The 26,927-nt window shown below is 37.3% G+C and overlaps 1 protein-coding gene across 2 annotated transcripts in view; it reads right to left on the bottom strand.

Moving 5' to 3' along the window:
• Nucleotides 1-26,927, bottom strand: part of CFAP20DC (CFAP20 domain containing) — a 195,500-nt gene that overhangs the window by 130,778 nt on the left and 37,795 nt on the right. For both annotated transcript variants that reach the window (XM_074284241.1, XM_074284242.1), the window contains exon 5: nt 4,726-4,840. In XM_074284241.1, coding sequence (XP_074140342.1) covers nt 4,726-4,840 — 115 coding nt within the window. The remainder of the gene's footprint in view (nt 1-4,725; nt 4,841-26,927) is intronic.

The raw sequence follows: 26,927 nt of genomic DNA, 5'->3' as shown, positions 1-26,927 counted from the left end.
TCTCCTAAATTCAGGTCTCAATGCCTGCTCTCTCTGCCCAGTAACTCTAGTGGCTCCTGACAAATTCACCGTCTGGCTATCCTCTTCCTCCCTCATCAGTTTCTTTAACATGACCTGGGTTTGTAAAGTTATTCATTTAACTTGGGTTAAATGACTTGGGTTTGGGGCACTGGATCCATTACCTGAGTAATCAAGCAGTCAGTTAACAAATATTTATTAAACTCCTATTATATTTCAGGAACTGTGTTAAAACAAGAATGAAATAGTCCTTGTATTCAAGCAGCTTACATTCTATTGGAGGAGATATTTATAAATGTACAAATCCGATCATAAATGTCTTAGGAAAAAAAAAAAAAAAACTTCTTACCCTGAAGGAGATCAAATTCTACTGGGGGAATACAACATACTCATTCATATGTCATATAAATTTTTAATTTGTTTTCTTCTGAACGTGTGATTTTCAGCTGGGTAGGAAACTTGGCGTGACAAATTTCCCTGCCAGGACCTACTCTCCAATGTAGAGTCTTTGAGGATTTCCTGAGAGTTTTGAAAGGTTAAATAAGTCGTCCAGAATCATGCAGTCTGCATGTGGAAGAAGTGGAACTAGAGCCAGGTCATTCTGATCCAGAGACCCGCTCTCTTGACCACTACTGCCTTTCATAGACTGCTAGTCTACCAAGCTTGATGCAAAGGCAGGTAGAGGAGATGGATTAAAAGATATTGGTAAAAAGTCCCGAGCTTTAAAAAGTGGCCAATGGCTTGACAAATGATCAGAATTATTAATATTAATGTATACCTCTATATTGTGTAGATTTTTCCCACTCAGACAATAAGCATTTATGAAGCATTTACCATGTGGCAGGTATTGTGTAGGTCCTAAGAAATAAAAACAGAAACAAAAGAGACTTTGTTCCAAAGAGCTCATAGAGAAAACAACATGTACCTATATAAAGGGGCAGAAGGTATTAGTCACTAGTGGAATCAGGTGTAGGAGGTAATGCCTGAGCTGAGCGCTGAAGGAAGCTGGGAAGTCCCAAAGGCTGAGGAGGGCAGAGTGCATGAGCTATGGCCCAGGCAAAGGCAAAGCTTTGGGAAGGAAACAGTGCTTCATGGTGAGTCAGTCCTGGCTGACCCATAGAGTCTGCCGAGAGGAGCACTGTGGAATGAGCTGGAAAGGGCAGCCGGAGCGCAGGCCTCGGGCCTCTGGGCAGGACAGCCACACCACTGCCAACAGGTGCATCTGTCTGACGCTCTCCAACTGTTGCATCCTGTTCCTTACCACATGCTGTGAGGCAGGAGCTGCTGCTTTTACTGATTTGGCTGTTCTTCCCAACTAGAGATGAACCTCCAAGCAAGGTCAGACTTGTATTTTAGGACTACTGCTGGGGCAGCTGGGGGGCAGCATGGATCAGAGGAAGGAGAAAGGCAGAGGCCTAGGGAGAACAGCAGGATACAAGGGCCACTCTGGGGATGGAATGCCCTGGCCATGGAGACTACGCCGTGGGACGCAGTGCAGGGAAGAGTGGAACTGATCCTGAGAGTGTCCAACTCTTCGTGCCCCCTTTGAGGTTTTCCTGGCAGAGATACTGGAGTGGTCTGCCATCTCCTTCTCCATCATTTTACAGATGGGGAAACTGAGGCAAAGAGCATCAAACATCTTGCCTAGGGTTGTACGGCCAGTAAGTGTCTGAGGTCAGATCTGCAGTCAAGCCCTCCAGATTTCAGGCCGAGTTCTGTCCACAGTCTCACACAGCTGCCCTAAGTACAAGTAGATGCTTTTGTGCAGCCAGACTCATGAGAGACCAGAGTTCCAAAAGGGAATTCCATAATTAAGATGAGATGTGCTGAAGAGGGGAAACTCCTCTAATATCACAAATAATGCCACAAACTCTATCTTAAGGGAAAGATGGTCACCTACGTCATGAGAAATTCCCAAAGATGGTCATCTATGCCAGTGGCTCTCAAAGTTTTCGTTGTCAGTATCTGATTAAAAATTCCTGAGGCTCTGTCCAGAGTTTGTTTATATGGTTCAAATTTATAGATTTTTACCACATTGGAAATGAATCTGTAGACCCTCTGAAAGGGTTTCAGAGAACCCCAGGATTCTCTAAACCACACTTCGAGAAGCACTGATCTAAGAGTGAAATTCCCTAGGGAAGGGATAGTCTTCCTTTCAGATGTTCCTGTTTTCAGATGAAACTATCTTGACTTAATGAAGCCCCAGAAAATGATATGGCCCTCTCCATGAAACATAATGACCATTTGAAAGAAATCCTCTTAATAAAAATAATATTAATATTATTATATTTATCATTAATTTTATTAATATTAATAAAATAATTAATAAAAATTTTAAAATGGATTAAGAAAAACTATTTTCCAGATTACCTTGGGCAAGCACTGACCTTACAAAGACAATGAACTAAGCACAGCATAAGACAGGACGAAGACATAACACTTGGAAAATGATACAATAATTTGGGATTCTTAGACAGCCCACAATATCTCTTTTTAACAGGAATAGTGATTCTAATGATACCATATGATGGTGACATGAAATATCAGAGTCTACAAAGGATTAAAAATATAGAACATTCAAAAGATAATGAAGAAACTGTCTTTCAGGTCTAAACTTCATGTTCTCTGTCTGGAGAGCAGGAAGTGAACAATAGCCCGAGTGCAGTCTTGATGGGGACAGAGAAATAAAAGGCCCTTGAGGAAGGCCGCCAGTTTATAAACTATCCTCATGGAGAACAAGATGAGGGCTTAAGAAGGTAAGAGGTTCTACCTCCCTAAGAACAGAAGATTATGGAATCAGAAGAAGCTAAAAGTTTAAAAAATAATAATAAAAGTTTTTTATTTTTTTTTTAAAAAGCATGTGTGGTTTGAATTGCCATTATAAAATGTAGTTAACTAAATTAACTAAAGATACACACAGGCAAGTAAATGTGGAAGCATGGAACCCAGAAGGAAGATCAGGACTAGAGAGAAAGAAAATTGCTTGAATAGAATGGAAATTTAAATTCCGGAAACAAATGAGATTGTAAGAGGACAAGTAAAGAGAGAGGAGGCCAAGGCTGGAACATTTCTATTAATGGGTTTGAAGGAAGATGAGGCAAGGCAATACATCTTAGTGGACACAGAATCTGCCTATGAGTCACACAGATCCGGTACGTTTGAGTTCTGCCTCTGCCACTCTGGGGGACTCTAGACAAGTTATTTAACCTCCCGGGGCCTTAGGTAGCTATCTAAAGATATAGATTATTGAGCAGATGCCAATCTGCATGGGTACAAGTTCCTGTACCAATGAAATTATAAGGATCCCCTGTGATTGGAGCTTTATGCCGGCCCAACTATTCTGAAAAGTGCCAAGAATTATACCACAAAAGGCCTAAAATGCCCATAACTGCTTGACCCAAAAATTCCATGAGTAGGAATTTACCCCAAAGAGGTCAAAGACAGGCAGAAAAGATTTATATACACAAACATATTTACAGTAGCTCTTTTGCAATAGCAAAGAACTAAAAAGAAGACGACTGGGGAATGGGCAAACAAAATATGGCACTATACTTAAAAAAAAACAATGAAAGTGAACAATACAGAGAAGCCAGTAGAGGAAGCCTCTTACTAAAGACTGAATGATTTGCCACAAATATTAATTGTGGAATAAAATCCAAAATAAGAAATTATGATAAACTAGGAGATACATGGCCAACAATTTTGGCATTTGATGGGTCGTGAGACAAACCACCATACTGTAATGAAGTTAAAGTCTAGATTTATTCGGAGACTTGCTGCTTCAGTATTTCCTCGTCCTGTATTAGCCTCAGAGATAACAGGTAGAGTGCTTATCTCAAACTTTTGACTTATAGTGGAAGCCTTCAGAATATTCTCTTAGTTCTACTTCAATAAGCATTTCCTCAAAATCTACTCCATGCTGAGCAAGGCTGAAAGGGGGAGCAAAGGGAATCCATATGATTATTGTCAAAATAGCTTTTGGATGAACAGCGAGGTTTACTGCAGCCAACTAGAGATCTGCCCGAATCCTCCTGGATGTTTTAGTAACATAAGTATTATTTATAGACTTTATGTAATGGACATATGGGCACAGGATAGATATTAATGAGTACAAATAGAACAACTGATCTCATTAGATAATGTGGTACATACTCCGCTGAATTTAGATGAAGAACAATGTTTACAAATTTCTACATTGGCAGAATATTAATTAACAAACTATACCAACCTATAAACTTAAGAAACTATCAAATTCACTCCTAAATATAATACATATAATTATTAGAAATCACTAAATAAAATTTTTCTACATAAGAGCATCAGAGCAATTTATAAGGCCTTATTCCTTTAAGCTGTTATCTTTTCCATTTAAGAACTTCTAGCACTAGATATTAATGTTCATTTTCAATTACATAATAATTGAAAGGTACCTACAATTTTGTGCTTGATCATAAAAAGTGGAATTTTTTCAAAAAAACAAACTACACTAACCTATAAACCTACCTATAAACTTGAGACTATCAAATTCACTCCTAAATATAATACATATAATTATTAGAAATCACTGAACAAAATTTCTCTACATAAGAGCATCAGAGCAATTTATAAGGCCTTATTCCTTTAAGCTGTTATCTTTTCCATTTAAGAACTTCTAGCACTAGATATTAATGTTCATTTTCAATTACATAATAATTAAAAGGTACCTACAATTTTGCGCTTGATCATAAAAAGTGGAATTTTTGCATGGAGAGGGGTTGCAGAAAGCTCCTTATGGACCGTTGATAAATACAATCTTCGTTTAATGTTGCCTAAATCAGTTATCCTGAAAAAAAAAAATAAAGGGAGAAGAACAAGAAAGATTTATCTACTACCAACTTTGGAAAACTCATTACAAACGTCACAAAATATGGTATAATTCATGGTGTCCCTTTATAGGAAGGTTAGGAAACTGATGTGGAACTTAAGGATTACCTTTTCATATGAGTAGTATTGAAATTTCTGTATTAAATTCAAACTTGCCAGAAAGGATGCAGTTCTTTTTTTTTTATTATTATTATAGCTTTTTATTTACAAGCTATATGCATAGGTAATTTTTCAGCATTGACAGTTGCAAATCCTTTTGTTCCAACTTTTTCCCTCCTTCCCCCCCAGATGGCAGATTGACTAATACATGTTAAATATGTTAGAACAGAAATTAAATACAATATATGTATACTTGTCCATACAGTTATTTTGCTGTACAAAAAAAAGAATCAGACTTTGAAATAGTGTACAATTAGCCTGTGGAGGAAATCCAAAATGCAGACGGACAAAAATAGAGGGATTGGGAATTCTAAGTAGTGGTTCATAGTCATCTCCCAGAGTTCTTTTGCTGGGTGTAGCTGGTTCAGTTCATTACTGCTCTATTGGAACTGATTTGGTTCCTCTCATTGTTGAAGAGGGCCACATCCATCAGAATTGATCATCATATAGTATTGTTGTTGAAGTATACAACGATTTCCTGGTCCTGCTCACTTTACTCAGCATCAGTTCATGTCAGTCTCTCCAGGCCTTTCTGAAACCATCCTGCTGGTCATTTCTTACAGAGCAATAATATTCCATAATATTCATATGTATTATGAATACATAATATTCATCAATATTCACAATTTATTCAGCCATTCTCCAATTGATGGGCATCCACTCAATTTCCAAAAGATGCAGTTCTAAGGTCACTTAGCATGTTCATTTTTCAAGACTTCATATGAACTCAATTCACAACAACTAAGAATGCAGAGATTCAGTTTGCTTCAAGAATATCGGGGCCTACATCCTGTGATACCCCCAAAGACTGGAAATCTTCCTACCTTGACTCATGGGGCTATCCTGGAGAAATAATGCTTCCTTAGGCTGCTGTTGCTTCTTTAATCTGGAAGCAATGATTAATTCATCTCCTATTATTAGCCATGCTAGTTCTACTACACTAGTAATTTTCTCCAATTAGCAACAGTTCATTAAATGATCTTCCTTTCATTGTTTTTATAATATTGTAAATATATATTTTTAAAGTTAATGAGGCTTTCCTTTTTCCTATAGTACAGAGTATCCTGCTCATCATCCAGCAATGTCTAGATCCCTTTCCATTTCCCTATTTTTAGAAGACCCTATTCTCTCTCCTTGTGACTGGGGAGATGTTCATTTCTAAATGTAGGCCGAGTCCAGCTGTTGGTAGAAGGAGCAGCTGGCATGAATTCAGGACCTGGTGCCCTCTCCTACACCTGCTTGATGACATCTGGCATTCTTTAATGCTTTCATCTTGCAAAGGGCAGGCTTACAAAACTCCACTGACAAACGCATATAAAGTGCATCAATTTTATCCCTGAAAACAGTTGTTAGTGGAGACTGGGGTGAATAAGAATACCAGGGTAAGGGAGAGATGAAGAAAGGATAAAAAGGGAAGACTGGGGAAAACAAAGTCAAACAGATCTCTGCTTTTATCAGTGTGGGAAACGACAAAGACCTCCTCCTCTCAATGCACATCTGTCCCTCCGGGCAACTTAAGTCTCAGAGATGTGCACGGGGAATTGAGAAGATGGTAAATGTTTCAAGCACCTCAGAGCCACTATGTGGAACTTGAATCTGGGTCTCCAAGACTCCTCTCTGTTGTGGGTGAATCCTTTGAGAGCAGTGCTGAGCACAGAACTTTCCTGCTCCCATTCAGAAAACCCCAATTCCTTAGCCTGGCTTTTAAGATAGTCCTTCCACCATCTGGTCACAAATTACTGGTCACATATTAGCTCATATTATTTTGAGGTTTTCTCTTTCAGGTATTTTAGACTAAATATTGATCTGCTTGTCAGTTCCTGAACTTAGGAATTTTCTTAGCTCTCTGTGTTTCTTCATACCATTCCCAAAGCTTAGACAGGCCTTCTTTCTGAAACTTGACCAGTTCTTCAAGGACCAGCTCAAGCACTAGCTTCCCCAAGCTGACCCTCACAGTCCCATAACCACACTCAACCACTCAGTGAGCTTCTTCTCCCTAAACTCTCCCATCATCTCCCATCCCAAGAAGTGTTTGCTATGAGCAATGCACTGTGCAAGTCACTGGAAGAAATGCAAACAGGAGTTTGGCAGGAGTGCCCCCAAAGAGCTTACTAGAATCTACTAAGAGATTAATTAGGGTCACAGGTAAGGATCATTAAAACAGGTTAGTAATATAAAAATACAACATTAATACAGTACCATCAAGTTAAATAGTGCTACTAAGTCAGCTCTGAAGGATCAGGTAAGAATGCCTAATAAAAAGATCTTTGAATGGATAGATCAAGTACAAAGAGGAGAAGCATTATCCAAGCAGATGCACGCCTCATTTCGTGTTGGTCAGTTTGCATAATAATTAGTGATGTATGTATTTCATATAAGATCACAGAAGTAGAACTTAGCCTCTTATTCCAGCTCCTTAATTTTACACATGAACTGAGGCCCAGAAAGGTTAAGTAACTAATTTCAAAGGGAAGAAAAATAAATGTAAGCTCTCCATTATACAATCTGGTGCCTAACTATCTTTTCTGGCCTCCATGGACAGAAATTTTCCCTTCTGAATGCTTCCTATTTAGCCAAATGTGGTCCAAGGGTCTTTGCACACTCACAATGTACTCCTACCTCCACCTCTCTTCCTTTAGGAGATAGTGCAGCTTTCCTGCTTCCTCTCCTGCTAGGGCCCTACCTCCATTGTTCAGTCTATATCTGTATTTATACTCTATGTATTTTTATGTCTATGTGTTGATTCCACCATTAGAAATGAAGATCCTGACAAGTAGCAATTTTCATTCTTTACACTTTCAGTACCTGGCACATAAACTGGTTTATACTTATTGACTGTCTAATAACTGATGGGATCAGGAGATTCAATTCAGTCTCCTCTGTTTCCTCAATAAAATAGGTCAGATTCAACAGAGAGTGAGGAAGGAGAAAGTGATGAGGGAAATATAAGGGAAGAGGACAAAGGGGATGGAAACTCTGGCAGACTCAATCTAGGAAAAACCAAAGGACCTCTGGGCAACAATGAAAGCACGAATGGTGTTGGATCACGTATACCTAATAGTGAACCCAATGACTTTCTTTTTGACTGTTTAATAGAAAAATAGGATTCTGGTAGTACCAAGTCAGGTCAATAGGACCCTCAGGGCTCGGGATTCCAGAGTAACAACAGTAGCTGATATTTATATCCTTCCATAAGGTTTGCAAAATACTCTCCACAAATTATCTCACTTGAACCTCTAACAACCCCTTAAGCAGAAAGTTAAGCCCCATCACACAGATAAGGAAATTTAGAGATTTTAGTGTCCAAGGTTGCAAAATTACTGCGTATCTAATAGATTTTGAATTCCTAACACCAAGTTCAGAGTTCCCTTCACCATCCCATGCAATGCAGGCTGAGGGAAAGGAGGGCAGAATGAGAGATGGAGAAAATGGATGGGCAAGAGAAAGTGGCTGATAATAAGATTTAATGGGTGTATAGCCTTAGAGAGAAAACTAAGAGTTTTGGACAATAAAATTGAAAAGGTTTGCAGATGATGGTCAGAGCCCTATGTGTGGCTAACACAGGATGGGGCAGAGAGTAATGGAATCTGAGAACCAAGAGGTCAAAATGCTGACTTATAGGGGGGTATGGTGCTCGTGGAAATTGTTCCAAATTTGCACATTAATATAAATATCTAGCCTGTGGAAATATCTTTAAGCTGTGACATATATGGTAAAGGACAGTAATAGTAGTGGATCCCACACATGGTTGTGAGAGATTATTCTTTTTCTGAATAAAGAAATCATAAATCTTTGTATTTCAACATGACAAAATGCTTTATTTCTCTAGATATAAAGGCGTCACAAAAAATTCTGAATCCAGCAATGAACTGAAAATCTATAGTTGAGGATCAGTCTCAAGTGAGGAATTTTTGCCACAGTAGCTATCAAAGACCTCTTGTTAGTGGTCACAGAGGAGCTGCAATCTACACCAGTGAAGGAAATAAAGTCTATGAAATTTTAAGTCACTAAAGTAGTCAAGAAATAGGAAGTGCTATATCCTTTGACCCAGCAGTGTTTCTACCGGGCTTAGATCCCAATGACGCCTTAAAGGAGGGAAAGGGACCCATGTGTGCAAAACTCTTAGTGGCAGCCCTTTTTGGAGTGATAAGAAACTGGAAACTGAGTGGATGCCTGTTAGTTGGAGAATGAGTAAGTGATGGTATATGAATGTTATGGAATATTATTGTTCTGTAAGAAACAACCAATAGGATGATTTCAGAAAGGCTGGAGACACATGAACTGATGCTGAGTGAAGTGAGAAGAACCAGGAGATCATTGTATATGGCAACAAGAAGATTATATAATGACTAATTTTGAGGGACGTGGTTCGCTTCAAAAATGAGACGATTCAGCCCAGTTCCAATGATCTGTGACGATGAGAGTGTGGATGATAATATAGCATTTTCACTCTTCTTGTTGTTTGCCTGCATCTTATTTTCTCTCATTTTTTCCAGTCTGATTCAATTTTTCTTGTGCAGCAAGATAATTGTATAAATATGTATGTATGTATGTGTGTGTGTGTATTGGATTTAACATATACTTCTAACATGTTTAACAAATACTGCACTACTTGCCACCTAGGGGAGGGAGTGGGAGAAGTGGGAAAATTGGAACACAAGGTTTTGTAAAGATTAATGTTGAAGAATTATCCACGTATATGTTTTGAAAAATAAAAAGCTTTAATAATAAAAAAACTAAATTATATAAAAAAAAGAATGCTAGAAAAATCATTCTCAAAGACAGCTGAGCTGTTCATTTAAAATTCAGAATAGCTTTGGAGGGTTTTAAAGTTAGTTCTTTATAGAAACTAGCACGTATGAAGACCCAAGAGCATTCTTGGTGTGAGAATGACGATTGTGATTCTCTCTTCATTAACAAAACAATTCTGGATCTTGTTTTACTTTCTAAATACCTCCCCACCACGATCTCATATACTTAGAAAACCAGCAATTGCATCATTTCTGTTGTACACAAAAAGACATTTCTAAAGCCATTTAAGAGTTAATATATTTTTATTTTTGTACTTGAGCATCCATATATAAGGGTCAGACATATGATAGAAAAAGTAATGAGACCATGTTGAGAAAAAATGAGGTAGTCAACAAGAAAATCAACCTCATTTATAATAATATTCTAGTGATCAGCAGGTGCATAACTCTCTCAGCTATGGTCATTAACTGTATTCATTTCACATTTAACATCTACATTTGCACAACATTTGAAAGTAAAATTACTTTTCAATTCAATTTTCAGTTCTATTTTATATCTTCATCTTTGATTGACTATTTTTTCCTCACAATGGCATGTGCAGGGAGAATGTGAATAAATAGTGGTAACTACCCAAGAGAACAGAACTCATCAGTTCCGATTACCTCTTTACTTTGCTCCTTTCTAGGTATACAAACACAACCACTATTTGTTAATGCTCTCCTCAGGATAAGAATGGACTTGGGGGGTGCAAAATGATGCCCTACTTCTGAAGGGCTGACTTCTTTTTCTTTGATGACTTTACCTTTAGATTTCTCAAATCTGAAAGCTCTTCTTTCAGCAATATGAACAAAAAAAAACAATTCCTATATAATGCTGGATTCTAAAGCATTACCACTGACACCCTATCACAAAGATATGGCAAGTGCCCATAGTATGAAATCTTAAATACACATGGGATGTTCAAGTCTCTACATCAGCTAGTGCTCTGGACTGCGAGGGAAGCCACGAGCAGAGAAGCAGGTTCTTTAAGCTTAGGCTTAAAGGGGAAAACTTAGGCCCCTTCTGCTGAAGTGGAGGGTCACTTGGGGCTGTTCCAGTCTCAGCAGGGTGCAAGTGGCTTTTGCAGCCTGGGTCACATCACGCTCCCTCAAGGTAGCCATATTCTCCTCCTTTTAATGGCAGATTCTAAGAAACAGGAAAAACTTGGGTGAACTTCTGGGAATGACATGAGCAGAACAAGGGATACAGTCCCTACAACAACATAAAGGAAAACAACTCTGAAAGCATGTGACTGTCTGGCCAAAATGACTCGCAATGACTGAAGGAGACTTCTAAGGGGGAGCCTGCGTGCCGATGATTTGGGCTAGAGAATGATGCACCTTCAGACATGACTAATGAGTAGATTTGTTTTGCTTTAGCATGTAACCAGGGAGAACATCTATTTGCTGGGAGAAGGGAGAAGAGAGGCTGAATTAGTGGGTAGTGATTGATGAGAATGCCAAAAACAAAACATCACTAAATTTAAAAATATGTGTACAGAAGAAACAAACGGAAGTATAGAAAGGGACACAAGTAAATAAAAGAAATACTGTTAATTGTATAAATAAGAAGCAGGAAAGGGGAGAGGGGAAGAGAAAAAAGAGGGAGAGTACTTTAATAAAGTAGTTGACAACAGATGAAATCATCTGATCCTCATAGCAACTATATATATATTTCTCCTCCCCCAACCTCTCCGTCTCCAGACAATCTTATTTCTACGGAGTCAACCACTGTGCTTTCACTGTAGCTCCAGCCCCAAAACCTGGTCTAGGAGGGCCTGATGGGCACACAAAGTGCTGGAGAAGAGCTGGTAGGTTCACAGCTGCTCTCGGGGGATGGTTCCCTCCTAAAGCTCTTATAGGGGAAGGACTTATCCATGGCCCCAAAGAGGGTCCAAGACTGAGAGCTTGATGAATGCCTTTTACACATGGGGATAATGAGCAGGGAGCCGTGTTATAGGTGACCCAAAAGGAGGACAAGAGAGCCTTGGAAACCCAGGGTGGGTTCTTAAAGGCAGCCACATGGGGGGGGGGGAAGAGAATGCACACACATCTGCCTGCTTGTGCACAAGGGACTGGATTTTAGGTTGGATGTATTGAAATAAAAAGTAGCATAAATCACCATAATTTCATTAATGGATGCATTGAATAATCTTTTAATTTGCTTTAATTTTGTAAAATGTTATTTTAAATAAGAAGTTTAAAATTTTTTTTCACTGAAAATACAAATACATTTCTTAATTGCATTAGGCGGCATTTGGGAAGCAAAGTGCTAGAAGGAAAACAAAATCTCCTTATTCTGGAAAAGTAAATTAATTGGCAATCCATAAGGTCACTGAACATCATTTTTTTCCCCATTCACAGACATTTTCCAATATTAATGATCAAAGACCCGGGTTATGAGCATGAAAAGAAATATGTGACAATAGCATGGTCAGAGAAGACAGCAGGGGCCCAGAATGACAGCATCTGGATGCAAAACCTGCCTCTGTAGTTCACTCCCTCTGTGACCTTGGGCTTTTGGCTTCATCTGGAAAATTTAGGGGCTAGACTCCATGGATGGTCTCTGTGATCCCTTCTCACTCTAAATTTATGGAGTGAGAAACAAGGCACTTAGTTTCAACATAATTTTGACTATTTATTTATTTATTTATTGGTGTATCGTGTAGAATTATAAACCCTATTACTTTTTGTGATTTGATTTCTCAGACATTGCCAATTTTCACTTTAACGTCTTTTAATGGACAGTTTTGATTTTTATTTTTTTAAACATGCAATTCTTCTATACAAATTTCTATAATTATCATGCTGCACGAGAAAGATCAGATCAAAAAGGAAAAAAAATAAGAAAAAAAAACAACAACAAACAAACAAACTAACAACAGCAGCAAAAAAGGTAAAAATACTATGTTGTGATCCACCTTCAGTTTCCACAGTCCTTTCTCTGGGTACAGATGGTTCTCTCCATGACAAGACTGTTGGAGCTATACTGAATCACCTCACTATTCAAAAGAGCCACAAACTCAATGGACATTTGTTAGCAATTATTTCTCTATCATTTTAAAAACAAGGTGAAACTGATTCTAAGAAACCTGCTTTTCTAAAGGAAAATATTTTAGCTCAATTAAAAAAACTCCCCAATAATTTGCATATATAGAAAGATGTGGATAAACTCTTAAAATTATCATAAAAATCAAACATTGTGTCATTTTATATTTCAGCAGAAGAGAATTTTATCTGCTGAGAAGAAAAAAAAAAGCAACAGTCCATGTCTTATTTCTTTAAAAGTAAAAATATCTGTTAAAAGACAACCCGAGGACTAAAATAAAATGATTACACCATTTAAAAGAAAGGTTTATATTCATTTCTTTTACTGCTATTTCTACAGAATAACATAAAATCACCTGTTTGGTTGGTGACACTTGACATAGACTGAATAGCCCTTTGTAGAGCTTCATTTTTACTGAAGAAACACAAAAGAATAGGAACCATTTTGCTTCTGGAGACCTTTGATAAAAGAGAACATTGTAATATCTACACAACTGTCATTTGCAAAGTATATGTTTAGGCTTCCTGAAGTCTAAAGGAGAGAAAATTCAGGCCATTTAAGTGTTGTTGTTTTTTTAATCTTCTGAAAAATGAGTCAACAAATAGAGAATTTAAGGCCATTTTAATTTTCAATGTAGATGATAAGTTCTAATTACTTTTGCCACAATTCATTGTAAAATGCAAACTTTTGGTTTTAAATATGTGTATACACATACATATATACATACACACACACAATACAAAACCAAAAATTTCATTGTGTATGTATATGTATCTCTTTCTGTCCACACACACACACACACACACACACACACACACACACACACACACACACACACACAGGCACTTTCCCTCTAAGGCAGTCTTCAATCAATAAGGTAATATCAAGGCAGTCTGTGATTAAGAAAACTTAATTTAGTACTGGGCGAGGAAGGTTGAGTTGTCAGCAGTAGTAATAAATGGCATTAAGTAAGGCCTTCAGATTTGCTAAGTCCTTTCTATAAAATCACCTATTCAATTTTTACAGGTATCTAATGAGAGAGCTTTTCTCCCATTTTATAGGCAGGCTCAGTTAAGTAACTTGCTCAGGTTTTTAAAATTAATTTCATAGGCAGAATTCAAACGTTCCCCGATTCCAAATCCAGAGGAGTCCAGTCAACGTTTATAAAAACACCCAATAGTGCCAGGAACTATGTTAAGCTTTAAGGATAATCTAGTGGGGGAGAGAATACAAAAATCACTATGTACAAACAAGACATGGACAAGAAGATAAACTGGGAGTTGCCTCAAAGGGAAGGAACTAATAGTAAGGAAGTTAGGGAAAGTTTTTTATAGAAAGTGGGATTTGGACTGGAGCTTGGAGGAAACCAAATGATCAAGAGTTGAAGGGAGGGAATTAACACATAGTCAGACCCACTAACGTAGAGATGTCATCCTGACTCTACTTGAGAATGAAGGGCAGCAACCACCCCGCCAACAAGAGCTTGTTTCCTGATCAGCCTGCGCCTCTGAACCCCTCATCTCTCCTTCCCTGGGCTTATTTCCCCTTTCACCCCCAAACTCCCAGAAAAAGCAACTGACACCTGTGGCCTGCATTTGTTTTCTTTTTAACTTACTGCTCATCCTCAACAAACTGTTCTTCCACTTATCAGGGATCTCATTCAGTAGTTATTTATAAATTGTACTAACGGAGAGAGTAAAAATTTTAAAAAGTTAAAAGAACAAGACAAGGAATTTAGGCAGAAGAAACTAAAGGAAATTAAATAGTTCTGAGAAATAATAATAGAACAATAGCATATTTGAACATCCTAAGATTTTACAACATTTTACTAGACATACATGTGATTTTATATTTCATATAATGGCAATCTGTGAATAATAACGTTTGGTTCTTTAAGGGCTGGTCTACCCCAAATCATTACCTTTTTTAGAAGCTGTTTGGAATTTTCTTTTACAAGTTATGAATCACTTTGAATCCCATGGTCTGTATTACTTTAGTTTTACAGATATCTATGTCTCTCTATGTCTGTCTGTCTGTCTGTCTGTCTGTCTCTCTCTCTCTTTCTCTCTCTCTCTCTCTCTTTTTCTCTCTCTCTTCTTTCTTCTCTCTCTCTCTCTCTCACACACATATACACAAAAACAGTGCAACGTAAAATTTTTATTTTAATATAACTCAGAAAACATCTTGGAATGCACATATGTTCATATATAATGTAACATTTTTGAATGTATTTCTATGTTTTAAATATTTTCCTTGTGAGTTACAAAATCTGAGGAAAAACACCATGAGGTAAAAAATAAAAGACAGTCAATTCTATTCTTAATTTTCACTTATCATGAATCAAAAATATCAATAAATATTTCATTGTGCTTGTTTTGTGGTTACTAATGAAAACTGATGAAAGCTGATTTATTTGCTTATGCTCAGTGGATGGAAAGAAGTAATTATTTTCAATATGAGCAGATTCAGATTTCCCCCTTTTTCTTTTACCCTCACCTCAAGACCTGTCTCTGAAGGATGAGCTCACCTTCTCCTCTATCCAGACCCCATCTAAGTGGGGTAGACATTGTGCTCTACTCTGATTTGGATGGGGATCAAGTTTTTGAATAGATTGTGCAAAGATGTGGGTCACCTAAGAAGTAAAAACAGAGTTCAGGTCTAGGCCCTCATTGTTAACATGCATTCTCTCATTAACTGTTAACCAATCAGAGTTGACTGCCACTCTAAGGAACACCCTTCTTCAAATGGGCATGTAAGCCATGAGCCTGTCTCCATGATCATTTTTGTTCTGAGAGATAGCCAAATGACTATCCTTTTATTAAATGGAGGCATTATTAATAAAATGATTAAATCACCCAGAAATTATGACTCATGAATCTTTTTAAATGTCACAGAGCATAAGTAAAGGGAAAAATAATTTTAATAAGTGCTGGGATCTCTATAGAACTTTAAAGGTTGCAAATTCAGTGACAAATTTTATTGCATTTGAACACTGGCAATGACATTTAGTTCCAATATTCTGCAATGACTTCTCAATAATTCTCCAGATCAACAACCAATAAGGCAAGAAAAACAGATATTTGATAAGGAATAAAAAGGGAAAATTTAGTAGTTTGTGGTAAGCAGGCGATAGAATTACTCAGGTCTTCTTGTGAATTAAAATTTGTAAATGCAAACTTATTACTTCTTCCACTTTCTTTTAAAGTGCTCAAGAATACTATGTGCATTAATATTTAATAATAATAACAATATTCTTTATAAATTTCCATTTTAAAAATTATCATGTGGTAATATATTAATCTTTAGCATATTTGAGGAATTAAGTTCTACAACCTACTATTTACAAATGGTAAAAAACAAAAAGTTGTGGTTTTTTTAATGATATAGAAAAAGAGAAGAATTTTTTTTTAAGCCCTTAGGAGACTTATCTGAACCAAAGCAAGGAAGCAGAGCCAGGAGGACACTTCATTGGTAAGTCCACCTACAAAGACGATCATGTAACATGAGCAATCACAATTCCAGAAGAATGATGATGAAACACATTTGGAAGAGAGAAAATAAGCCAGAGATGCAAAGCGAGATGTATAATTCCAGATATGATCAATGGATGAACTTGTTTTGTTTTATGATACTTATTAGATAAGAGCGCTTGTATTTATTTTTATTGTGAGCTGTAAAGCTGTGGAAGGGAGGGTTGTAGTAACAGTAGTGGAAAAAAAAAGCAGAAAAGAACAGGTCAATTAGATATTAAAAATATACAAAGAGCAGAAACAAGTTCAAAAGGAGACAGAGACAAGCAGGACAATGTTGGCACTAGTGTGCTAAATTGTACATCATTTAAAAAAACCCAGGTTGGGTATTTATGGTTTGTTTCTGGTTTTTATGGTTTCTTATATAATTCTTCTTCTTTTTTTTGTTCTTTGTGGAAATGTCCATATTTGTTGTTTAAATTCCTAATAAACAGAAAATTTGTATAAAAAAAGGCCTCACAAAAACAGGCCTGTAACATTAGAACTGCCTTGCTAATTAGTGGATCTATGGATTGAGAATATCTCAATAAAGCTACTACAACTCTCTCAAGCAATATGGAAGTTAACTCTGGCTCTTAAGTGGAAGGGCAGTTGAAACAGCCAAAGGGCAGAAGAAAAAAATTCTAAAATTTTCTTTTTCTCAGAGGGGATATGGGCCATCCAGCTAATCTTCAATTCTTAAGTCCTTAAAACCTCAAAATTATAGAAAGAGACTCTCCCACTTTCACAATGACAAAGAGATCCTGCTCTTCATCCATGGCAAGCCCGGCCAATCAGAAGGTGCTCCAAGTTCATTGGAAGCCTCAGAAGGCTGCTAAGAGCTTTCCCCACCACAAACCACAGGGGCCTGCTAATACCTGAGCCTTGGATGAAGAGAGATATCTAGCTGAGCCAGGCAAAAAGCAACACAGCCCGGCCAGGGCTGATGCTTCTCCCTTTGATACAAGGAGGGCTAACTTTTACAGGCTTTATCCTGGGAGCTACTGAGTGCTCTGCAGGGAGACATAAAGACCTGAATTCTAATCCTGAGTCAGACACTCAGCACTGTGATCCTGGGCAAGCCATGTAACCGTTCTTTGCCTTGATTTCCCCATCTATAAAATAGGGATCATAACAACAACATGATTAGAGCAGATGAAAATGATCAATGTAAAGTGCTCAGCACAGTGCCCAGCAAAATAATAATAATCATTAGTAAATGTTAGCTATTATTATTAATTTCTTATTATATATTTCTTATATTTCAAATTGATTACATGTTTGTCTACCATATTAAAAAAGTAACAGTTTAAGAATTAGGAAATTTAATGTATGTATTTATATTTGGAAAATAACATGAATCCCAAGGTCCTTTTAATAATGCTTTCCAAGTCCTCATCTATTACTGTAGGAAAAATGTCTGTGGGGAGGAACAAAATGTTAGAAATATGGAAAGGTAAGAAGAGGAGGATAATTTGAAGACCTTTAGATGCCAATAAGAGGGAAATTTAGGTGGTTTCTGGAGGTAATAGGAAGCTGCTGGATTTCACTCAATGGGGGAGGTAGGTAGAGTAATATGGTGAGACTTGCACATTAGTAATTAACTTTGGCAGCTGAGTGGAAGGCCGACTGTTTGGGGAGAGATTTAGGGCAGCAGAAGGTGCTGAGGATTTGTCCCCACACTGATGGGCCATGTGAATTTCCTGGGCATGTGCAGGAGTTGGAGTGAATGTGAAAAGGCAAGATGTGACACAGACTGGATACATCGAGGGAATACATAAGGAGTGGAGGAGGACATCAAGGCTACTAGTCTGGCAAGGCTGTGAAGCCTTTAATGGTAATAGAAAAAATGGGGAAGAAGGCCAGTGAACCATTTCAGACCTGCTCACTTGGAGATACCTATGGGACACCCAATTTCAGATGCCCCAGAAAGGGAGCTTAGGAGAGAAATCAGTGCTGGATATGTGATCTAGGAACCATCTGCACCGGGATGATGTCTGCACTCATGGGAGCTACTGGGATTATCAAGCAAGAAGAGGAGAAAAGAGAAGAGGAACCAGGTCAGAGCCTTGAGGGGCATCGACCTGAACACAAGCTGGGTAAAAATCCAGCAAAGGATGCTGAGCAGGAGCAGTGGGAAGAGAACAGCAGGAGTGAAATGTCATGGAAACCCAGAGGGGAGAGGAGATGCTGACCCACAGTGACAAAGGCTTCAGAGAACCAAAGAACCCGCCATTGCAGTGGAAGGATTCACAGGAAGGGAGACAGCTTCCAGCAGGCAAAGCTCCTCTGAGCCGGGCTGGCGAGCCACAGCATTAGGTTTCTGCACAATTTGGTGAAGACAATGAAGAAGTGGAAAGTGTTCTGAGCAGAGTAATCAGTCCCTATCTCCTGAGGGTCAGTTCAAAGATCTGGCTGCAATCTAGAAGTCAGCTGGGGGCAAGGACTGAAGCAAGTGAAAAATTAATCTCCTAGTGTAGGGGGCTGGGACAGCTTTGAAATCCTTTGGGGATCTGTCACTAAAAAGGAAGGAGTCATAAAAATGGGCAGCAAAATGTGAGACTATAAAGAAAAAAGGCTGAAATTGCTAAAAATCTTCGAAAACTTCTAAGCAGAAGCACATCAGTCAGCAGGATAGGTATTAATAACAGAAGGGAAGATAAACTCCAGGACATCTAAATGAGTCCAAATAAATATAAATAAATACTGCAAGACAAGGAGAAATGAATCAACAGCTGATACAATGAGAGAAAGGGTGCTGAGAATGGGACCATTCTCAAATGGTTCAAGAGAGAAAAAAAATTTGTGAAAGTAAAATGTATAACCTGCAAACCATAAATAACTCAAAAAACAAAAAAACAAAACACTTGACTTCATGGTGACAAGACTTTCCAAAGAAACAGGGAAAAAACAATTAATTGGCAATACAAATACACAAAGTTAAGGACAATCTGGAAGAGGAGAAAAAAATAGTAATGTTTAAAACAAAAGAACCCACAGATCTTCAAGCAAAACATATTGATCTGAAAGACAGTACATAAATAATTTGAGGATTACAAGTTTCCCAGGAGAACATGACAAGGTAAAAAAAAAAAAACCTGATCATCATAACACAAGAAAAAAATATAAGAAAACTGCCTGGAAATTCTTAACACAGAAAACAGTGCTAATCAAAAGGCTATATTGATTACTTTCAGAAAAACCTTACTTGCTAATTTATGAATGCTGAAATGTAAGGGATTTGAAGTCAAGAATTGTTTTTGCTTTTGTGCATTAACTCCAGAGCTTAGCACAGTCTCTGGTATATAAAAAAAGATTTCAGAAAAGCTTGACTATGGAAATATTGAAGTACCCACAGAGATAAGATCACAAATCAATTTAGATCTATCAGAGTCTCATTTCACTGATTATTATTCATATGGAATGAGTGGTTTTCAGTATATATGAACATTCTTTTCATTACATGGTATTTTCAAAAAGCAACAAATTGAATATTCTGTCCATAATAGATACAAAAATCATTATCACTCTTCATATTTGGTTCAAGAGAAGGAAGTCAAGAAACAAGCAATTTACTGCATCATTTTTGGCAAAGCAACAAGTCATGATATGAAAGGAACTGAGAAAAATGTGACCATAGAGACAGATGTGAGTTTCAAAACTGGTCATCTTGGTTCTAATCACAGGGAGGGCATTGCTTTCATTTGCAGCCATCTCTTAGAAGGGAAACTTGCAAGATCATCACATCAGATTGAATAAGTGTATGAGAAGCACCTATAGTGTGCTGAGAGATAATGCGTAGTGAAGTTAGCAATATAAGCAATGAAACTAATGCCCTCGCAGTGATTTTTTAATGCCATCCCTTGCCTGAATGAGAATCTACTATAGAATTCTCAAAACAATATTGTTGTTTGGAAAACTTGTTACCCTAAAAATTTGATAATTTGAAAAGAATTATAAACAGTATCATGTCACATGAGAACATCTATTTCTGCAATGAAGAATGATGTGGGATAAAGAGAACATTTGATTTGAAAATTATACGTCTAAGGAAAATTAGTGATCTGAAATTGGTTTATGTGTGCACTTGTATTTTACATTTGTCCTGACTATATCCTTAAATTAAAGACTAGTCAAGGGTAGGAGTTACATCTATCAGAGTGTTCAATCAATGCTGAATAAACTAGTTTTTTTAAAAGTCTTTCAAAAAGAAAGTATCTAAAATATTTCTTCTCTAAAACACAGATATCAAAATTTGACAAAACATCAGTGTCATGCTTTTCCCAATCATTTGTCAGTCCATAAAGACTCAAGACATCCAGTATCTCTCCCTGAATGACACATCACTTGCAAGACAAAAATACCAATTCAATATTCTCAGTGCCATGTAAAATTTTATCAACACTGCACAGAATAACAGTATTCTAATTATTCATAAGCTCTACATTTTTATAAAAAAAACATAACTTAAAATTGTGAAGGTTTAAATTGGTGATGACCTAATAAAAAAAAAAAAGTAAAGTTGCACAGAAATTAAAATACATGTGAGATGACCAGTGGAAGAAAATGATCAAACCTGTCCAAACTAAGAAGCGTGTTCTCTTCAAACTTCTCAACTCAAATAATGCCTTGCTCTTGAAAGCTTTCCTCATAGGCTATAAAGCAAGTTGCTTCTTCTGATCTCACACAGCACTTTGTTAAAACTTTCTAGTGCACTAATTACCTAATTACATAATGGTAGATGTGCTTAACATGAACTTTAATCTCTCCCAGGGCAGAAAACATGACTCATTCATACTTTCACTCTCCTCCCAGACTTCATACAGTAATATTCACAAAACTGCTACTTAGGGGCACAGTGACCTGAGTTAAAATCTTGCCTCACTTCAATAGTTGTAGAATCCTGGATAAGTCCTTCTGCTTGCCTCAAGTTTGGCCAACTGATCACAACTACATCTACTTCCCAGAATTGTGAGAATCAAGTGAGATTCTCAAGTGAGAGCACTTGTAAAGTGCTTAGCACAGTGCCTGGCAGACACTAGGCATTATATAACTGCTTATTCTCTTTCTTCTTTAGTGAATGATTGTCCAAATAATCACAGATTAAAAATATTAATATTTCTCCTTACAGTTTTGTATCTATTCAGAGGAATACAAATTTTGGATAGTTTTTTTACGCCCCCCAAAGAACAGAATCAAAATAGTTTCTCTTTCTTAACTTACAGTGTAAAGCCAGGAAGAATGAATTTTTCAATATATGGTTTAGAAAAAGAACATTAAGAGAAATTTAGTTTAAACTAGATAGCAAAAAGAAAGAAACAAGACTAAAGATTTTTAATTTGAACAAGTCTCCTTTCCTAGGAATTCAAAAAAGACTGTCATGTCATGTATCCAATACGATAAAAATGAGATTTTCTAAGTGAGTAGGTTTTCTCAAGATCTGAAGATCACCTTTGAAACCCTTAAAGTGTTAGAGCTGGGATTCAAATCCAAATCTGCTGACTCAAGACTGATTCTCATTCTAATAACCTACTAAGGTCTTAAACTGAGGAAAAACTAAATCACTATATGTAGTTTAACTACAACCTGAATTTAAGCTAAATTCTAAATCAATATGCTTTGGTCTACAGTTAGTTCTAAGGCCTTTCCTATGAAGTAAAATTATGAGCATTTTTTTTCAATTAAGAGCTACTTTTCAATTTCTAGATTCATTCCCTGGGGTTGAGGTTTGGGGAATCTAACAATGCTGCCTCTATCTCTGTCTCTATCTCTATACACACACATACATACATAAACACACAAAGGTACAGATAGATACAGGTATCTATATCTACACACACACATATGCATATGTATCTACATATATACAACCCTAATATGTATGTATGTAATTTGCTATCTAGAACTCCATAAGACAACCAAAAAATATATATTATAGTCTCCACTTAGAAAAGGAAAGAACTCAACCAAATTGAGGGTTAGTAACTTGTCAGCATCCCCAGAAAATGAGGGAGACCATCATGGCTAAAATTTAGGTCTTTCCAGTCTCTCCCTAGAGTTCCATCCATCAGACCCTAATGCTCCTCTTCCCTCCAAGTATTCCTTGACACATATTTTAAAAAATGCAGTGACACTAAATTGCACTTTGCTGATAAATGACTTAATGACTTTACTGTAAATGACTTAATAAAATTCAAAAGGTCTCCGTAATAGCAAAAACTTGTGGAAACCAATAAAGAAGGTTTCTCCCCAAATTCTACAGGTTCCAGGATGATCCTTTTTTGTTTTCTGTTTTTCTTGACCCAAGCTGGCATCAAAAGGCTCGTCAACCCAACATGTTGTTTTGTTGAACCCCTTTACATGCTGTCCCCCTTTGTAGGTGCTATTTGAAGATATCCAGTAATGGGGAAAATTATTACCCCTGGAATAGCCAATTGGAATAGCTCCAATTGCTAAGAAGCTTTTCCTTATGTAAATTTAAAATCTGCCTTTGATTTCTACTAATTGTGATTAGTTAGACTGAAAGAAGTCTCTTCTGTCTTCCATATAAGAGCCTTCAAAAATCTGGAGGCACCAGAGGGCACAGAGGCCTGGCCTTCGGGAGACATGACTTCAAATCCAGCCTCTATCATTTCCAGCTTTGGGACCCTGAAGAAGATGACAGGTAAGTTGTCTGCCTCAGTTTCTTCATCTGTAACTCCCACTGTAGTACCTGCCTCCCAGACTGTTGGAAAGATCAAAGAGATAATGTTTGTGAAGCACTTAGGACAGGGCCTGGCCTACAGGAAAGGGGCTATGGAGACCTGAGCTACCTGTCAGTCACTTGAAGAAAGCTTGAACAACCATCACTCCTGCCACAAGCCCTTGTTCCTGGGGGTCTTTGGGAGCCCTCTTCTGCTACCGAGCATCCTGCATCTCCTGGTCCCTCCTACCTTTCCAGTCTTCTTCCACCTCACTCCCTTACTCTTCAGCACAATGACACTGGTCCCCAGTCATCCCACTGCCAAGACCCCCATTCTTTAGCTCAGAGCAATTTTTCTTGATGTCCTCCATGCCGGGAATGCCGTCTCTTCTCTGCTCCAACTAAAGCCTCCTCCAAGCCCTCTTAATCCTATGTTTTTCCTCTCACTTTCCCCCCTAATCATTCTGTACACAGTCTGTATTTATGTATGTTTGCATGTTGTCTCCAGGGGCTGTCCTTTGCCTTATTTTTTGTATTCTTGGTGCTTAGTACAGTGCCCGGCACAAAGCAGGCACTTGCTCAGCAGTGCTAGAGAGGGAGCACCTGGAGGGATGGGAGGTCTGGGAGCCATGGTAACAAGCATCTGCTACCCAAGGGTTTCTTTTTTTTCCCCCTTATACAGCTGCCAAAGCAAACTCTTTAAGGGACACTTGTGCTAAAAACCTTTCAGGACCTATCACTGCTGCTGGGGGGAAAAAAAAGCAAATCCCATCCCTGTTTTTCAAATCCGTCACAGTCTGGGGCTGGCCAACCTTCAGTCTATCTTTGCATTACTTTCTTTATGCACTCTTGTGCACACATTTCCAGTGGCACGCTATCTAAATACATTAAAATCTGATTTCAAATAAGAAGGAAGGGAAAGGGAATATACATTTACCAGTCACCTACGATGTGCTGGGCACTGTACTAAGTGCTTTTATTTTCTTGTTTAATCCTCACTTCCCTGTGAGGAGCTAGGTGGGCTTGAAGAATGGAGCGCCAGGTCTAGAATCAGGGAGACCTGAGCTCAAACCTGACTACACCTTTTCTATTAGCTGGTGTCAAGTCACTTTACCTGGTAAGTTGCTTACCCCATTTGCATTAGTTTCTACATATATGAAATGGGGGCAGCAATAGCAATTACCTCCCAGGATTGTTGTAAGGACTAAATTAATTAATTGCAAAGCGTTTAGCATGATATGCCTGGAAAATAGTAAGCATTACATAAATGCTAGCTGTTAGTAATTATTATTTTACAATTGAATAAACTGAGGCAGTCAGCATTTAAAGGGTTTTGAACTTGATACCGAGATGGAAAAGAGTCAATGCTAGTACATAAACCCATTGTGGGAATTTTAAAAATACCTTCACTAAGCTTAATCAGCTGCACTTTTCTTACAGTTACATTTACACAAAATTGACCCAGTCACTTTTCAAAGTTTTAATGATTAGAGGTTTATTTTGTTGAGGATAACAAGTAACCCTCATGACAAACTCCATAATTCTAAATGTCCATAAGGGAAATTATAACATGATAACAAAAATGAATGGACAGAAAATGAAATATTTTCTCTATGGTTCAAAACTTATAAAATCTGAGTAACACTGAATATCATGTTTGTTGGATCATAAAAGTTCAATTCTTATCAGAGTGTATGACAAAGGATGAATCTGTCTTCCAAATTTAAAGCTCTCTTATAAGTTTGCTTAATTTAAACAATAATTTCATGAAAATTCATTCCAATATGTAACCTAAAGCCTCTGTAATAGTCTGAACCTATTTACTCTTCTACTGGCTCAATATGAATCAGCAATGTGTTATGGCTGCCGAAAAAGTTACTGTGACCTTGTGCTGATTTAGACTATATAGCTTTCAGAAACAGGTGATGATCCCGCTCCACTCCATTTATCCATAGGCGAGAAAGTCTCTAAAGGAGGAAAAGTAGGATGGAATGGCTGAATAAAGTGGGCATCTTTAGTCTGGAGAAGAGAAGGTCAAAGGGCTTAGATTAGTTGCCTTCAAGTTCTTAAAGGGCTGCCATGTAGAGCAAAGAATAGGTTTATTTTCTTTGATCAGAGAGTAGAATCAAGAAACCAGAGAGAAGTTTGAAAAAGTTTAATTTAGGGCAGATATTTTTTCAAAAACCTTTTTTGTATTTATATTTAGCACTGTCTCAAAATGTGCCACCATGGGAGAAATGAGCTCCCTTTCCTTGAAGAAGAGGCTGAATAAACCACTTCTCATTTATGTTATATTAGGGATTCCTTTGATGAATGGAATAGATCAGAAAGCCAATAAAGTCTCTTCTAACTCTCATTCCATGAACCTGTAATTCTATGATTTGAAAAAACAAAAAAAAAAAAAAAAAAGGCAATAACAAAATTCACAGAGAAGGAGAAGGCAGGGAGGGATTATAAAATTGACTTACGCAGCCATAATTAGAGACATTTTACCCTTGTAAACATTTAATTTCCTAATAGTTATGTCGGTAAAATTCCTCTCAAAATGAGGCTTTAGTCAGAAGATTTTTTTTATAGTTATCAAAGTAGATTAAAGTTTAAAAAAGAACCTTAAGTTTCTGAAAACTTTGATAATGATGTCAATCCTTGCCTAATTTTATTTTTTATCAACTGACATCCTAGAATAATCCATACTTGCTGAATCTACAAAGTCAAACATTACTTATTTTCTTTGAAAAACAGGAGAAATTGATGATTTGTGTACCCTTACAAGCATATTTTTTAATTGGGGAAAAAACTTTAGAAAAGAAAAATTATTTTCCAGAAACACAAGCTAGAATAAAGTTAACCCTTTTCAAAGCTTAGCTAAATTCATGACATGGATTTTCTGATACCACACCAAATCCAACAAGAGTGTTTCTTGCCCAATTTTATTTTTTATCAACTGACATCCTAGAATAATCCATACTTGTTGTATCTACAAAGTCAAACATTACATATTTTCTTCGAAAAACAGGAGAAGGGCAGCTAGGTGGTGCAGTGGATAGAGCACCAGCTCTGAATTCAGGAGGACCCAAGTTCAAATGTGTTCTCAGATACTTAACACTTCCTAGCTGTGTGACCCTGGGCAAGTCACTTAACCCCAGCCTGGGGGGGGGGGGAAGAAGAAAGAAAGAAAAAAAGAAAAACAGGAGAAATTGGTGATATATGTACCCTTACAGGCATATTTTTTAATTGGGGGGGAAAAACTTTAGAAAAATTATTTTCCAGAAACACAAGCTAGAATAAAGTTAACCCTTTTCAAAGCTTAGCTAAATTCATGACATGGGTTTTCTGATACCACACCAAATCCAACAAGAGTGTTTGTTGCGCCTCTTACACTCCCAGTGCCGAAGTACCAACATCTACTTCTGCATGGACTCCATGTTCTGGACTGCTTGCCAGAAATACAAGCATAAGCCACCTACAGTTTTACTTTACACACAAATATTTCTCAAATATTAAGCTATTTTTGCTACTTCAAAGAGATAACAAAATTCAGAGAACTAAGCATTTAACAATGACTATGACATTTGCAATAGAGGGCTGTATTAATTGTTAACATCTTGCTGCTCCCATTTTAATGTAAAAGCAAAAATGGCATAAATTTCATGCTCAAGTACCTTATTCATTTAATTGTGAGGAAAATTATTTAGCTCATCCAAGCCATTTCAAATATTTTCCAATAGGACCAATACTTATTATGGGATAATGCTTAACTTACTTTCTTTTCATTTCTCGCCAGCAAACAAAAGGTCAGTTTTCATTTCTGACTAATTTAAACAGTTGTTTACACATTCAATATTTATGACAGGGAC

The sequence above is a fragment of the Sminthopsis crassicaudata genome, chromosome 1 (assembly GCF_048593235.1).
Source record: "Sminthopsis crassicaudata isolate SCR6 chromosome 1, ASM4859323v1, whole genome shotgun sequence".
Lineage (NCBI taxonomy): Eukaryota > Metazoa > Chordata > Mammalia > Dasyuromorphia > Dasyuridae > Sminthopsis > Sminthopsis crassicaudata.
This window is presented reverse-complemented; position numbering and strand designations above follow the sequence as displayed.